Source organism: Epargyreus clarus, unplaced genomic scaffold (genome assembly GCF_041222505.1).
Source record: "Epargyreus clarus isolate Ecla_fem2 unplaced genomic scaffold, WU_Ecla_fem_2.2 ptg000001l, whole genome shotgun sequence".
Lineage (NCBI taxonomy): Eukaryota > Metazoa > Arthropoda > Insecta > Lepidoptera > Hesperiidae > Epargyreus > Epargyreus clarus.
Genome location: NW_027332209.1, coordinates 9,831,348 through 9,849,695, shown reverse-complemented (window position 1 = coordinate 9,849,695; position 18,348 = coordinate 9,831,348). Strand labels below are relative to the sequence as shown.

Genomic DNA, 18,348 nt, shown 5'->3' with positions numbered 1-18,348 from the left:
TGCGCTCCCGTTTTTTACTCTCGGCACCCCGCCGACGATTTTACCACAATTTTTGAGTACACCCTGTGGTTGTTGCCCGTAAAGGGAGTAAAACGATGCTTTGTAGATCTATTTCATTATTCATAATGCTTTGTTCGGAACTTGGGCTCGTGTTTCGGGCAGCGTCTCTTGTTTTTGACGGCTCGTGCTTCTGTACACCGTGTTAATTATGTTCGAAGCCTTTGAAAGGATAATGAGAAGAAAGGTATGATGTCATAAGGTCAAGTACTTTTTAGGAATGTAGACATATTTACGCGAAATTAGAGCTAGTTAGGTACTTGTTCTTTAACTAAATTCTGAGCATTAATAGAATTAATAATACCATATACTCGTATCTTAACATATACTTAAGTATAACATTTTATTAAGTTCCTATAAAAATTACAGTATTTGCGTGTGTTCCTAAATTTCTGAGATAAATTACCTATTGAAGAGAATATTTTAAGAGGACTTATTAGAAAAACACTTTACTAATTTAAAATGTATAATTATATGACGTTACATAACGATTGTATAAATACGGTTATATATATTAAACAAAGCCAAATAGATTGCACAAAAATAAAACAATAATTAGAAACAATTATTTTCATTATTAAAGGGGCTGTGAGTTCTCGTCTAGTCGTAAATATGTTAGTACTCAAGAAAATGTTTTACGGCGAATTTAAATAAATCCATACTTGAGAAATGTACGCGAACATAAACCCATGAGGGGAGTTGCAGAGATCCCGTTTAAGTTACGCGATATATATTATTATATTATACGTTTATGATATTCTCGTATCGCATAATGTGATGGTGTTGGGACGATTTGCGTGAATTTTTATATGAAAATCTGGGTGTACTTTATGTGAGCTGACAAAGGCGTAAATGTCGTAGGTGTGAGATATTGTTTTTGGAAAGCTGAATATTTTATAGAGTGAATGTATAATGATATTTGAATTCATCTTTGAAAAGTTGTGACTATTTTAAACTAAGGTAATAACAATGTATACGAAACAATACCAATATGATGTTAATATTGAGTTACAATTCGATAATACGAGTAATTCGAGAATATTGTAATAAGTTAGTGATAGCCTAGTGGTATAATTTCAGCCACTCATTCTGAGGAATCCGGAATTATAGATCCAAGCACAGCAGTGTAGGACAGAAAAAGGATAATTATAAACTATGAAATACTAATTTATGTTGATTGCTTGTATACTGTGTCCTAAGTTATTATAGTTCTTATTCAAAGATAGATAATTCATAACTAATTCTTTTTCACTAATATAACAGCTGCAACCTTCCTACAAATTATTTCATAAAAATATCCAACAGACTTTCAGCTCATCACATAGGTAGTATAAAAAACCACACAGATTCAAAGCATGATTTCATGCTTGTCAACAGATAAACGCATTGATTTGTAGCCGATATTACGCTACACTGGATTTTAGAGTACCTATACTGACGAGTAAATTGATGTTTTGTTCAACCATCCCGTATGTACAATGGCAGCGCTAAATCATGGCTGACATACTAGTTAGTACATTTTCGTGCTTTTTTTCGTAGATAGTTCACTGTGTTAGCAGATTTAAAAAATAATTTATGACTTTATGGTCCGTTTTCAGCAAAACTTTTTCTGTGACTGGTTTATAGTAGTGGTTAATTTTTAATTTAAAATATGGCGAGGTAGTTTATTTGATGTTACTCGTAAAACAAAAATATTTGGACTGACACCTATCTTTACTTGTATAGGTTCTATAAAAAAACACCCTTCTATTTTGGATTTGATACTGATGTAATATATACAGGGCTACAGCTGTCACTACTCCAGGGAATACTCTCTAAGGTAACTGTATTAAAAGGATTTATTTGATTTTCTTTTGAAATTCACTAAACTTACACTTTTCGTCAATCCCGTAAAAATATCAATGATGTAATTGTCATATCTACAATAGGTATCAAATACGGTAACTCACATTATTACATTTTTCCCACTCGGAATACAAAATTCAATTGAAAACGATCCTTCCATATTTTCCGTGATCAAAAGATTAACACGTTATAGGAAAGTTTTGAAACGAACCAAACAGAAATTGAAGGGTACGTAATAATTGAATTTCAGTAACCGTGTGGTGCCTAATCCCGCCCCGATGGCAGGGAAAGTCTTCTTTTTACTGAGGGTTGTTTGAAATAAGAAAAAATACTGACCATGACATCCGTTGTTTGGTGTGGTATGTTCGGGATATTTTTTATTATTTTACGAGCTTTCACTGCGTGCACGTATTATTTTTATTTTTAAGCGGGAGCCTAGGTACTTGTAGGGTGAATTTTGGCTATGCTACCTATAAAGTACACTAAGTTTTTTTGTAAAGATTAAACTGGGAAAAGAGAATGCAGTCCATCTCATGGTAACTATCGCCCATGAAGAGCTATAACCGGAGTTGGTTATATAAATCAGCGATTTTAAAGGAAGGGTAAAACAGAACTATGCCTCTATGAGTCAACACACACACAATAAGGTGGTCGCCTCATATGTAAGTCAACCGACGTCGACACTCCCTTTTGTTGAAATACAAGAAATACTTCGCGCTCGAAATTGGTGTGGAGGTGGCACCAACTCCGTCTTACTACAGGTTCAATCAACTATTAAATAAAATATAATATTAAATAAAGTTAACTGCTTTGACACTCAGGCAGTGAAGCGAAGAAACGACCAAAATAAAACAGACAGACTGTCGATAATTCATATTAAATACCTAATTCACTTTGCAGAACTTTTACATAACTTACATTGCATTAAGAACTACATAGTTAGAACTTTAATATAATATAGCTAATAATTGTTCTTCAAGTAACATAACACAATAATTTTCAGTGTGAAAGGGTCCCTTTCAAAGCTCGGAAATGGATGTCAATTCAATTTGTTGAAGCAAAGCGTTATGCTTTTAATGCAATTTCATATCCTCGACAATATTAGATACCTACGAGTACTTATTGTGAGACTATCCATATGAATAATAGTTACCTATAAACAGTATTTGCATACATCATCTATGTGATTTGGTCTACGGTAAAAATAAATACCTATGTAAGCATACAAGAAAACAGTGAAATAATCTAGTGTCGTATCTATCTAAAATATTTATATGCATTATGATCGGAAAAGTAATTTAATAACAAAAATGTTTTATCAGCTTATCCAAAAAAAAAAAAACTATATCATCACTTTCAGTATGTAGTTCACACTTTTTTTTTTTTTTTAATAATATTGAAGTAGCAGACGAGCATGCAGTCCACCTGATGGTAAGTGGCTACTGCCGCCCATGGACATTTGTAATCAACCGCAGATAGGATTAGATATTCCTACCTGAGGTCGGCCACAGATGCCCGCTACCCCTGAGGACTAAGCTGAAACGCCTCGAAAAAGTCTGTCTCCCTTACCACACCCTTCAAACCGGAACACAGCAGCGCCTAACACTGCTGTTATAAGGCAGAAATAGGAAACTCACACTAATTGTCCAATCGGTTTAGTTCATTATCAATTTCACACAACGTAAAGTAAATGACACACATAATTACGAGTACGTACTACAAAATTACTATACGTATGTATTTCATTGTCAGTACATTTATAAGTTGTATATTTACTACTTCTACCACCACTATTATGTTATAAAATAAACATGTCAAGTATTATAAAATTGAAGTATAAAAAATAAACAAATTTTTAAATGAAACATTTAACGCCATTCATAAAACCGCTTACCTCGCTCTCTCGTCGCAGATTTCAGTCAGCATTTCCTCCAAATCCGTTGAAAGCGTGTTCAGCAACTGCAAACAATGTGAATAAAATTAAAACTCAAATTTTAATACCAAATTTAAATGCATAAACCAGGTATTTTTACGTAAAAGCCGTGGAACTCTCTGGGAAATAAATTAATGCTTACAGATATACAATAGACAATTAATTTTCCTTAAATTCATTGTATATTGTATATAGGAGTATGATTATTTGTATAAAATGTATACTTAGTTTAAAACTAGTTATAAATATTAGTTGCGTGTTTTTGAAATAATTGCGTGTAATTTTGAAAATAGACGGAAATGTTTTGGACTGGTTGTAATGATTCTGTCTTAAATACATTGTGAAGAAGTGAATAAAATATAATGATGTGTATGGTTTCTGTTTATTAACATAAAGTATGCTATTAGGTAATATAAATAACCATTTGTTTTACATTTAAATTTGGATACTTTTAATATTCACACGCGAATAATATCCAAAAACAAATGGAAGTAATATGAAAGCAAAAACTCGCTTCTCATACCACATAAAATATATTTCGATTTAATATTAGTTCTGTGAATGAAAACGTAATATTAGCAATGTAGTGGAGTAGAGTGGAAAATTCTCAGTAATTGCACATAATCCCCATTATTCAGACGACGTCCATTGGTTCGATTTCCTATTCACCCCCGAGCACATATTGGAACGTTGTACGGAAATGAGTTAAACCTTGTTCACCGCAGCCGGAGGTTTAGCTGTTTGATTGGGTGACACACAGGCTAGATGGATATCAATATGAAAAGTTACTTTACATACTAATTACGGTATTCTGGATGCGTTTCAGCGCAAACCCTGATATTTTAGGAATTATAATAGCTTATGTAATATAGTAGGAGCAAATATTTATTATTTTTCTTTGAAATCCTAAAAGTAATGAATTCCATTCCAATTCAAAGACAGTTATTCAATCCAAAATAAAATTAAAGCCTGGAAATTTTAGAATCGCTTGAGTTTGGTTAAGGTTAAAAAAATTAAATAGGTACTTTAATTTTACTACATCTTAAATTTTATTTAGATATAAATAAAATTTACACTTATTTCTACATAATACTTTGACTTAATATTAAATTATGTTTATGTTATCTCCAGAAAACCTCGAAGCATTTAACATAAAACTTTAAAATGTATCAAGAACATTATCAATTAACTTAGTTCATTATTCTTTTTTAAATTTTCTTGTATCCACGGATTCTATAAGTGTAAATAATCCACCTGTATGTAGTCCAAGTCAGTTATTTGCTTAGTTCGCAGACGGGGCGGCGGTGTAAAAAGTTCTTCAAATAAAATCTCTCGAAACCTCGGCACGTTACGTGTTATGCTGACTGCAGTGTTTATTGGCATACCGACCCTTCTATGTCAACTAGCGGTGGGCTTAAGACGTACGTTTTGAGACCAGACAAGATGTGTTTTACAAAGGATCGTCAAACTCGTATATTAATGTTACTTTTGTTAAGCCTTAATGGTATAATGGTAAGAAGTATTTTAGAGAAAGTGTGTGCATTAACTTCTCGAAACGTCGGCACGCTACGTGTTATGCTGACTGCAGTGTTTATTGGCATACCGACCCTTCTATGTCAACTAGCGGTGGGCTTAAGACCTACGTTTTGAGACCAGACAAGATATGTTTTACAAAGGAACGTCAAACTCGTATATGAATGTTACTTTTGTTAAACCTTAATAGTATAATGGTTAGAAGTATTTTAAAGAAAATGTGTGCATTAACTTCTTGAAACCTCGGCACGCTACGTGTTATGCTGACTGCAGTGTTTATTGGCATACCGACCCCTCTATATCAACTAGCAGTGGGCTTAAGACTTACGTTTTGAGACCAGACAAGATGTGTTTTACAAAGGAACGTCAAACTCGTATATTAATGTTACTTTTGCTAAGCCTTAATGGTATAATGGTAAGAAGTATTTTAAAGAAAATGTGTGCATTAACTTCTTGAAACCTCGGCACGTTACGTGTTATGCTGACAGCAGTCTTTATTGGCATACCAGCCCCTGTGTCAACTAGCGGTGTGTTTAAGACCTGAGTTTTGAGACGGGACAAGATATGTTTTACAAAAGAACTTCAAAATCGTATATCAATGTTATTTTTGTTAAGCCTAGATTCTATTAGAAGTATTTTGAAGAAAATGTGACCAGGAATTTCATACAAGTAGTACGTATTCTGAACAAGATCAGAATTATGCATGCCTAAGTCAGGGTAATTAAATTACGATTAAACCATAGATATATTACTAATAAAGACGTTATTAGTGGTATATCCGTGGAAGAAACGAAATCGCTTGCGTTCACGTTCGCTTGAATTAACTTTGCATGCTTGTGTAAAAATTAAATCTAAGGTTTAATCATAGTATTGAAAAAATAATTGTAAATTATTTATTTGCTTCGTAATTACTTGTATTATAATAAACTATTTCTTGGTCCTTGATTATTCCCACGCAAAATACAACTCTAACGTCAAGAAGTTCTTTATCTTTTTTATACTAATGCATACATTCGTACCAGCCAGTGACTATATAAATGGCCACTTATTATTATAAAAATAACACAACATAATTAATTAAAATAATACTATAATGAAGTAATTTGAATAAATTTCTAACACTTGCTCAACTCCAATCCCAATTAATATCAACAGGATATTCAAAGCATGGATTACACCATGCCTCATACCATCATCCATTTCGAACTACTGTCTTAGGGCTCGAACACAAAACTGCGATGCGACGCGATGCGAATTCGCAACGCAGAAAATTGCGATGCGAATTGCTGCGATGCGATATCGTGCGGCGTAGCGTCTCTCAGGGTGACCAACAACAACAACCACTGTGCGATGCGAATCAATTCGCAAGTTCTTGCGATGCGTCGAGGGAGCTCGCAGATTTTTGCGATGCGACGTCGCATCGCAGTTTTGTGTACGAACCCTTAAACAAAATTGATGTGTTATATCAAAATTCAAATTTTCTGAACTTTTCGTAGAGGTCAATGCCCGGTATTGATATACAGACGGCTGCTAGGTAACGAAAACAAAACATGACACACTTTCAAGTTGATAGCGGAAGTACGGTGGAATTTATTTACTCCATTATTATCCTTCCTTACGGTAATTATTGTAAAGAAATAAGTGTCTATCGTTAAGGAAATAATATAATGTGGGTGTGTGTGAGACAACATTAGTAAGAGTAGGTAGCTTTCCTTCGAATTATATGATTTTTTTAAATTACTTAATAAGTAAAGATGTGTTTCACTCTACACACATATAAAAATATAAAGATAACATTAAATAAAGAATATAGTTTTAATAATGTTAAAAATCTTTACTTTTTTTGTATTGTCTGTATAAAATCTAAGTAGTTAATTTTTTTAAACATATCCTGTTGCACAATTTGTATCCATTTTATACTGTATTAGTACGAAAGTAGATAGATACCAACTAAACTAATTTAATAAACCCATCAAATGTCACGGAATCCCTAATTTCTCAAAGGAAACAGGATAATATCGCAAAATGAATACATTACGTATTTTTTGTGAACTCATAAAGCGCTTCGTGTGCTAAGCTTAAAGCTAACGAGCCCCGTCTAATTGTTTGGAAGTGTCCCGTAATGCCGCCGCGGGCCCCAAGCGACTTCGTCCTTTTTTTAAAGTTATTTGATGATATTTTGTCTTTGCATAAGTAAAAATTTATATAAACCAAAAACAAATAACTTCAAAACGTAACCTTGACAACTTGACAAAAGTTCTTAATAAAATTACTTATGTTTAAAATGTGATGTTATTATTATACTTCACAACAATTATTTATCAGTAACATAGTCCTTATCGAGGCAAATATTTTTTTTAATAATTTAAAAACATTCGATTTTTTGTGAACTCATAAAGCGCTTCCTGCGCTAAGCTTAAAGCTAACGAGCCCCGTCTAATTGTTTGGAAGTGTCCCGTAATGCCGCTGCGGGCCCCAAGCGACTTATGTTCTTTCTTTAATATAATGAGATGATATTTTATCATTGTATATGCAAAAGATAAAATAAAATAAATATTAAATTACTTCAGAGCGAAACCTTGATTTTAATATATAACGCAAATAAGCAAGCTGAAGTGGCAATGGGCTGGCCACATAGTTCGTAGGACCGATAACCGGTGGGGTAGGAAGGCCCTCGAATGGAGACCACGTCTCGGCAAAAGGAGTAAGGACGCCCCCGAGCAGGTGGACTGATGACCTGAAGCGGACGGCGGGTAACCGCTGGATGCAGACACTCAAGACCGGTCGTAATGGCGCAGATTAGGGGAGGCCTATGTCCAGCAGTGGGCTTCTAAAGGCTGATAGATAGATAGATAGATAGAAATGTGACGTCATTATCGTACTTCATCCACAACAGTTATACATAAACTTTTCAGTGATATAGTCCGTCGTTGAGAAGTGATATAGTCCGTTGAGAAAATTATTTTTTGATACCTAAAACCTTATTTTTGTGAAATCATAAAGCGCATCGTGCGCTAAGCTTAAAGCTAACGAGCCTCGTCTAATTGTTTGGAAGTGACCCGCAATGCCGCTACCGGGGCCCCAATGCAACTTACTTTTTTATTGTATTTATTGATATTTTATCTTTTTATAAGTAAAAACTACTAAACTTTTAGATAAACACTAAACTGAAAGTTTAAGGAAGACATTATCAAAGATCCTAATAAAATTACTTTAGTATAAAATGTAAGGTTATTGTCGTACTTCACCCACAACAATTATTTATCAGTAACATAGTCCTTTTCGAGGCAAATATTTTTTTAATTAATTTAAAAATTCTACTTTCTGTAAACAAAAGTGCATCGTGTGCTAAGCTTAAAGCTAACGAGCCCCGTCTAATTGTTTGGAAGTGTCCCGTGATGCCGCTGCCGGGGCTACAAGCAGCTTATATTTCTATTTCTTTAATGTTGTTAGATCTTTGTATAAGTAAAAAGGAAGATAATGCAGAGCTTGTAACGTTAAACTTTAATAAAGCTTTAAAGAATTTCTTATAAAAGGACGTAAATTTCATGAAGTACATAACATTATATATTATGACATTATTAAAAATACTTTACAAATATTAATTATATTAATTTAAAAAAGAATAGAGAAAAACACTTAGTTTTATTCCTTGCATATCTTATATCAATTTGGATCTTAATTTACCGTTTTACATTTAATTCTATTACAAAAGTTTATCTAGTTTGTTCGAATTAGCACATTAGAACTAGCAAGTAACTTATTAAACAAAAACTTTAGTTTTTTTAAACATCACACTATATTTTCAACTAGCTGACCCGGCAAACTTTGTACCGCCTCATAATTAATTATCAAATATATTTCATATAAAATATAGTCTATGTTACTTGTGGATAATGTAGCTTTCGAATGGTGAAAGAATTTTTAAAATCGGTCCAATAGTTTTTGAGCCTATTCATTACAACCAAACAAACAAACAAAGTTTTCCTCTTTGGAATATTAGTATAGATACACTTAGGTACTCGTATATCGGCAGAAATACACAACAATAGTGTCTCTAAAACGACGATAGGTAATTTATTCGTTAGTCTAGACACAATGCCTTTGTGCATCCTAAACACAACGTAATTTAAAATGTCGCAACATTCCTGAATTGAATTTGTCTGAAAATCGCAAATTGTCTAGGAAGTGCAAATTCTGACATTAGATCTCCCTCGATCGCTCGACACCTCGATTTGAATAATGCGTTGATCAACTTACACGTTTAATGTAAAAAGTAGAAATGGCAAAACACATATCAATTTTCATACACTAATTATGTAAATATGGCATTGTAATTTACACTGTGATCAACAAAAGTAGTAATAATGCTTATTCTTTTACAAATACAAAGATAATACACTGTCTCTAGAACCGGAATGTTCGATTCCGGAGGCACCACCACCACACCTATTTCTATCTTATAACAGCAAGGTTAGGCACGATTGTGTTCCGTTTAGATAAATGTGGTAAGTAAGGCATATTTACACGCGACGTTCCCACTTAGGAATCAGCAGTAGAAATGCAACCGTGGATGACCGCGAGGACTGACGTCAGGTAGGAATTTCATATTATCTTCATTACAATTGGCATGAAGACAGTATTAAAATATCAAATAATAAATGATTTAATAAAACACAATATATTGAAAGGATTCTCAATAATGACTCCGTTTTAAAAAAAAATAAGATTTATTATATTTTCAATTAAATAAAAGTATAAAATACTGCAGTCGGCCATCTTGTCTGAAACGCTAACGGGGCGCGAATGACATAATTTTTGGATATGTCACTGAATTGCTTCAAAATTTTGTGACGTCACCAACGGACGCCATTACACTCGCGAGCGTTTTCGCGCTCAATTCAAAATGGCTATAAAGAAATGCTATTTTTCATTAATACTGACTTTATTACCAAAATAATACGATTTTTGGAATCGGTAGACATGTACCTACGTTATAGAAGGGGTTTTCAAAATTTGTCATCATGCCTATTGTTTATGGGCAGTATCCACTTACCATGAGGTGGAGTGCATCCTCGTTTGCTACTTCGATATGACAACAAAACAATATGTTAATTTTATTAGTTAATCACAATCCAGTGACTTTGTATTCCCTAAACATAATATTTAAATTTATCATATAGCGTTGTGGAAGGATATTTGTCTGAACATTGCAAATTGTCTAGAAAATGCAAATTTTGACATTAAACCCTGTCCCCTGTTGCTTGCTCGCCACCCTTATATGAATAATGTGTTCCGTTACTATTAGGATAACTGGCACGTTTTGTGTAAACACTTTAAGTTGTGTACAAGAGAGAATCTTTATTAAAATGAACACAAGAGTATGTTTAATATTGAAACCTATCTTTCAAGGATATATTACTGTAGATTAGTATATAAGTTGACTTTTAAGATTATTAGAAGCGAAAAAATTAAATTTACTTTTTTACAAAACCATAATTTTCCGAGGCATGCCAGGTGTAACAGCGCATTTATGCCCGATGTCAGGTAGGAAACTAATTCTATCTGGGGTTGATTACAGATGTCCATGGGTGGTAGTAGCCACTTACCGTCAGTTGGACTACATGCTCGTCTGCTACTCCTATATTACTATAAAAAAGTTGTTAGTCTTTGTATGTTTTTGTGAAATTTATTCACTGATATATACGAACAAATTAACAAAAAAATACCACGGATATTAGAAAGGAACAAAATAAATCGGCGCCATCTTGTACAGTGTCATTCCCTTCCGTAACAAATGATATCCTTTACTTAATGTTATTGGAGCTGGAGATTTATTGCCAACGTTTTTCGATGTCAATCACGTTACATCGAAAATAATAAAATGACATGATTTTTTTGTACTCTTATATAAAATATAGGGAAGATGTAATAAAATATCCATTGTATATGTGTGTCACTTTAATTTAAAAAACTAAAAGCAACAAATAATCTCACAAATTATCAGTTAGGTACAACTTATACCTGTTAAATATCAGCTGTATTAAAAATAAAAAATCTATTCTAAGTTTTAAATGTGATATTAGTTGTCCTATATTTCTCATACAACAACATAAATCATGTCAATGTGTCAAACCTCATGGATTTGCTTTATAGTGTCGGATACTATAACCATATATTCGTGATTAGTGTTGAGATAGAAAAATAATACAGATAGCGTCTACCAAAAATAACATTCCTTAAAATTCTGTTTGTTTTGATGAGTACCTATGCTTATTTGTTCAAATAATAATATATCTATGAACAACAATTTAATCGTTTTTATGTAATAATTGGATTTGGAATTATTGAACATGACTGTCATGTGATTTGATGACTTTTACTCGTGACCACAGACAGCATTTTTTACAAATTAACGGACTATTTTATAATGTTCCGTTAATTTTGTGCATGATATTTGCGTCTTTGAAACACACTGTATATCTGTGGCTAAAAAGTCGAAGCTTATTTCATAATATCTAATTATAATCTCATATTACGACATATAAATTCTACTGTAAACGCCATGTACCCCTTCTATCATCTGAGGATGTGGGTTTACATTTTACATGATCACACCAGTTTGAGCAACGTAGCCTCATTGTATTCCCTCTTTTGTTTCGGCCGGCGACAGTTCATTGTGCGGTTCACACTATCGAGTTACGATGGATAGCTATAAAGGTTTTGTTGTCTCTTTTGCCAGTAACCTTTTCTACTGATCGGTCCGCGCTTCGTTTTATTGCTTCGTTTGTTGGGAGTTTCCAACCGAGTAATCGATGTTCGAATCGTCTATTGTGAATGTCTGTGAGGTAGAATTCTGGTTTTCTGTGCAGTTGTAAGAAGCAATAGCCCTTTTTTTGTTGACGAGGGAGACACCTTCAAAAGGTATCCGACGCCATGAGAGTGACGCCGGATTATGTGGGATTTTTACCGCACTAGAACCCCCCCGATGGCCGTCCTCAGCGTTTGGTGGAGAACTCCGGGATCTCCAACGGAACACAACCGGAGTCCTCCGAGCGCGATGCCCCAATCGGGCTCTTACCTGGGGGAGCATATTACGCTCCTCCCACACACCTAGTGTTTACAATGGTATGCGGTCACACACAGCGTCGTCCTTCCCGGGGTTACTTGCTGGACGGTTCGAGCTCCCACTCTTGCCACCCGCAACCCCGAAAGCCCCTTTTAGTCGCCTCTTACGACATGCAGAGGATACCGTAGCCCTATTCTGGTCCCGGTACTACAGGGACAAGAAGCAATAGCCTAGTGGCTAGAAAACCGGCCTCACGATCGGCGGTCCGAGGCTTGCAACCTAGGCATGCACCTCTGAGTTTTCGATATTCAGTTCATATTAGAAATTTCAAATTAATTAACTAATTCTTAAAAAAATAATTATTAAATAATGATCATTACATTTTACCGATCATTACATGACCGTTACATTTTAATAAACAATACGAAATAAAAATACATATTGTTGTTGTTACTGTAATATAGAAAGGATGAAAGCCATAAAAGAATAACACATTCCACATCACATTAGAAACTGAATACAGTAGTCTTCCTTAAAGATTTGCAAAATAAGTTACAAACAGTCCAAACTCAAATCCTTAATGACCGAGCAAACTTCATAACCCCTCTACAAATGAAATAAGCAAACAAATTTTCACAAATTCTCTCAGGCCAGGTAATAAATCTCTCAATAGTATCGAGTGGCGAACAGCAGGGCATGAACAAAGGCATCAAATCGAAGTCGGCGTGTAGTTGCGGCGGCGTTCAATTTCCGATACCGCCTGCAACGGCGCCGCTCGTACCACCTACATAACTACGTGAATGTTCGATGATAGATAATTGTTAACTATTGCAAACATGTGGGGGATTTCTTTTTACACCATATTACAGTCAAAGGAGTTGAACATATATTTCATTATAACTTTGGAAGTTATCAATCTTACTGTTTATTGAAACACATCTTTCCATGATTTAAATATAAGACACTGGACGTCCACTCCACACTTCAAAGTGATAGTGTGGAACTATTCGTACTAAAAATGCATAGAATATTATTGCAGTAAGCAGTAAATAGTATCAGGCTTAATACATAAGCAGTAAAAAATAGACTTTACATTTCTTATAGTAAATCACTATAATATCACTAAGCTCAAAATTTGTAATCAATTAATCCTTACCATTTCATTCAAATTTCATTTAAACCTTTCTTCAATTTCTCTATTTGAACAATAACAATTCGATATTACATCGATGAAACTATAATAAATGATAGATAGAGAGGTGTTAACAAGAATCCAATCACATTCTATCACATTAATTACCGGGTAGGTTGAAATCGAAAGAATTTTTACACGGCCCTTAATTAATCCTAGTTAGGATTAATTAAAAATTGTCTCGAGAGAAGGAAGGCGAACAATAAAGGCTCTTCAAACAATCGAAGCCTCGGGGAAATAAAAAATACCTTGCAGAACAAATCAAAAGTAGCTCGGTTGAAGAAAAAAATCCCCTCGTTCCGGATTGAAAAATTCCCGGTCGTTGATCAATAGGCTTTCTTCATCTCATCATAAACAGGGCACGATACTTAAATATTGTCTTAGAGTACTGTTTCATAGAAGACAAGTAGCGAATGGATATATAGTTCATGAGATGGAAAATCACTGCCGCCTTTTTAGGGTTCCGTACCCAAAACGGCGGTAAAACGGTACTATTACTAAGACTCCGCTGTCTGTCCGGCTGTCCGTCTGTCACAAGGCTCACCTCTTGAACAGTAATATAAAGTACAGTAGTAGTAGACAGACACTTGAAATTTTTATAGCGGATCCATAACGGTGACCGCTATAACAATAAAATATAATAAAGTTTGATATGAAAGGGACCCCCTTCCATTTTACTTACTACTACAACTATACCCACAGTGAAACAAGAAAAAAAGTATAGATAAAAAAGTAAACAATAAATTCAGTGTAATAAAAAAAAACACTTGTCTCGAAGACTATGTTTGAACACCTCGTATTCCAAACATTCGTGTGTTCTTGCCAAATAAATTAAACCAAAACGCAGCAATGCTTATCTTAGAAGCATAAGATCGACATGATCTAAAATGTTATCTCGAGATTTATCTAAATCTTTAATACCTATCTCATGTGTATCCTGTCGATCACGCACTGTTTCCTTTCGCCCCTGCATCTAACTCATTAGACTAACAATTCTTCCGGACTATACTCTATGGTGTGTTTAGATTATGGAAAGAACCTAAGAATTAAGTTGTCATATTATGTTAGGTATTCTTCTTTCGGCATAAGCAGGCTAAATATTTTAATGAAACTTCTTGAAACGGGAAGTTACGATAATAACATTAAATTAGGGAAAATATTATTGATGTTGATTGATTTATTGATATGTAGCAATGATTTTAATTGTAGGTAATAGTTTTACTGCTTGCCTTGATGTATATTGAAACACGCATTGTTTTTTTTTTTTTGTTAATATTTTTTATGAATTACACCAAAGATGTGTTTCACCTATGAAGAACTTCTACGTGAAAACATACATACATGTACCGTTTATTTTTTGTAGTATACGTACCAGCCATCGTAATACGTTTTTATTAAATGGAGTTTTCATATTCGTTTCTACATCATGTGAAACAACATAAACATTCGGATTTTGGTGTTGGCGTATAAAGTACCATTTCAAAAAGTACTCATTTCATGACGTGACGGTTTAAGCCTATTGCGTGAAACTTATTTATGTCATTTTAAAATATTCTGAAGTGACTGCACTATTTTAAGAGTACTTTTAAAATAATACGCTTATTCATTTTTAATAAGTAGAAAAGTTTATTGATATATTTATATAAAAGTACAATCATAGTGTAAATTACATCATATTATTTATAGTTATTTGACCCAAATCATTTCGACGTAATGAGACAAAACCTAACACGAGGGCAGAATAATTAACTTTTGACAACTTTTAACGAGATTCGTTGATGTCCATAATAGGGTTTTTGTTGAATACGGTTTTTGTTTATTCCGTTGCAAAAACATCATTCTTATGACATATTCATTTTAAAATTAAGATATGTAAGCGCAGTAATTAATTTCATGGCATTGATTATTTAAAAAAAAAGTCAAAAGGCAAGAAAATATGGGACTCTACTTACCTAACTCATTGCTATTAAGACATTATGCAAATATTACTATAAAACTTAGTCAAGCTATTTAAAGCTTATAAATATTCATACTAAACTACATTCACTAATTTACTGACAGTATTATTGATGACTTATTTTATCATATCATTGCCCAAGCAACAACGTTATTAAATTATCGTCAGTTTTTAATATTACTTAAAATACGGCAAAATACCTTAAAGTGACAAACTTTAAATTTTCTTACAAAGATTGATATTTGGATATTATCGAAAATCCAAAACAAACCAAATACTTCAAGCAATAAATCATTAGTTAATGAAGCAACCTCATCAAAGATATGTGATCAAACACCAGTAATTAGAATTTCTTGCCCTTACTCTGTTTGCGGACTTCCCTATCTTTGAAGGACAATTTTCATAATTGTGACTCAAAGTTTTAATGACCGTTTTGAAAGTTCCCAGGGAAGCTTTTAGACTTGGATGTTATTGGATTTATGAGTAGCTCCGGGAACTTTCGAAACTTTGATGTCATTCAATTTTGTTTTGTTTATTTTAGCGTTCCTTTGGCGTATGTATAAATAGACAACGCTTACAGAATTGTCAACTAATTATTTCGAAAACGCTATTTTATATAATTAAAGATTAAATAAAGCTACGTTTTTTATTTTCTCTGATAATTCATTCTATGACATCGTATTCTCTAAACATTATAATGTATATCTTTCTTTTTATATAGTTTTCCGGTGGACTTTTACTCACCAGTAGTTAAATAGACTCTTATTAACATAACATAATTAAAAAAGTTTTAAAATACCCTTACAGAATGTTATTATACTCTTAGATAGTGATAGCATAGTGATTTTGGAGGTAGGATGTACTGCTTATTGCTCCTTACCCTGAAAAAAGAACCACACCCAGTGGGACAATAACGACATATGGACAAAATGACAATTATTATTCATATTGAAACAGATTTTAATATTATTCAGATTTTAAAAGCTCCGACTACAAAATGTTTAGCTAATACCTTAAAGCTCCATTTCGATATAATCGTCTATAACAGGGGTTCCCAAAGTGTGCGCCGCGGCGCCCTGGTGCGCCGTAGAAAGTAAAGAGGGGCGCCGTGAGTCGATCCTCTAATCATTGGACACCACAAATATTGGCGTTTCGGTCATCGATTCAAAATGAATATCCAAATTTAACATCCAAAGCATTAAAAAATTTCATTCCGTTTGCAACATCATATCTATGTGAAGCTGGGTTTTCAGGTGTAGCAGTGATAAAGAACAAATATCGCTAAGGATCAATGTGGAGCAAGAAATGAGAATAGTAGGGTCAAGTGATATTCCCCGCTTTGAAATACTGCGCGGAGATCACTTAGCTCACCCTTCACATTGATTTGACTGAATAAATATCGTATTTTATTTTTGTTATCCTCAAGTCTTTCTTATTGTTTTCCGTTTAAATTATTTTATAACAACGTATTGTACAATTTCATATTGTGGTGTTTTAAATTCGTTTCGATCAACCTAAGGTAACTACTATTATTGTAGTTACCTATTTCTTTCGACTGTCTTCTTCAAACAGTTAGCTAGGACAGGGCACAGGGCGCCGTGAAAGAATATTAAACTTGTAACTGCGCCGCGGGTTACAAAAGATTGGGAACCCCTGGTCTATAAGCATTAAACATAATAGTTTTTAACCTCTATTAACCTGTTAGCCTTAGTTTTAAGGCTTTTACAATTTATTGTTAATTATTAAATGAAAAACTGTTCGTAATATAAAATCCATTCGCATAGCTTCATAACTAAGGCTTAATTTTACAAGATTATGTTTTCAAACCAAATAACAACTCACATACAATGCGTATAGAGATAGAAACTACATACAAATAGTAACAGATATGAGCAATCACGTACGAGATAGTGATTACCCAACAAAGGGGATGTTGACCACAGCGTCCCATGTTATTAAAGTAGGAAATTGAAACGTCAAACGCACTCGATTGTAGGACCTTCAAGCCAGCTTTAGATAATATTGCGGGGTATTATATATCAAATGAGTAGTAACTGTACCGGACAGTGATAACCTAGTTATGTTAAATCTAGAACTATGAAGGTCTGAGGTTTGTTAAGTAAATACATTTTGAAATTTGTTTAAGTATCATAATATAAAATAGTTTGGTAAAACATTTGGTCTCAATTTATAAACATCAAAAATAAAAATAAAAAAATATTTATTTCAGTTAAAATGGGTTATATAACAGACAATTATTGAATCTTTAGGATTTTTTAATTATTGAATCTTTTAGATATAATTTTATCTATTTTATGGAACTTTTTGTGCGTCAAGAGCAAAGGCACCATTATCACACTTTTTTAAATTTAAATGCCAATGCCAAACACCGCGCCTTATGCCAATGTCATGCACCCGCTTATATTCCAAAGTTTTTCTTCATTGAGATTTTTTTCATTTATATCAGATTTATTTTTTAATTTTATTTATTTTCTCTCATAAGGTACATTCACACATATATTATTAGTCTGCTAAACTGTGTAAAAGTTTGTCGGCAGTGTTCCCGTGGATAGGGATAGTTGTACACCTTAAAAGATACAAATATATATATACCACAAACCACTACTTGTCAACGCATTAACATTTCCATAATTTCTTTACAATAGTATCGCGATACTTAAAGTTATGAATAGAGTTATTTATAATTCGTGCCTACTACAAATTGTCAAATTTCAGACTTTGGTACAGCAAACTTTGGATAG

General features: G+C 33.4%; 1 protein-coding gene across 1 annotated transcript in view; it reads right to left on the bottom strand.

Moving 5' to 3' along the window:
• The window catches only part of spri (Src homology 2 domain-containing protein sprint), a 316,675-nt gene that overhangs the window by 268,866 nt on the left and 29,461 nt on the right, over window positions 1-18,348 (bottom strand). The window contains exon 3 of the mRNA XM_073076518.1: window positions 3,797-3,861. Coding sequence (XP_072932619.1) covers window positions 3,797-3,861 — 65 coding nt within the window. The remainder of the gene's footprint in view (window positions 1-3,796; window positions 3,862-18,348) is intronic.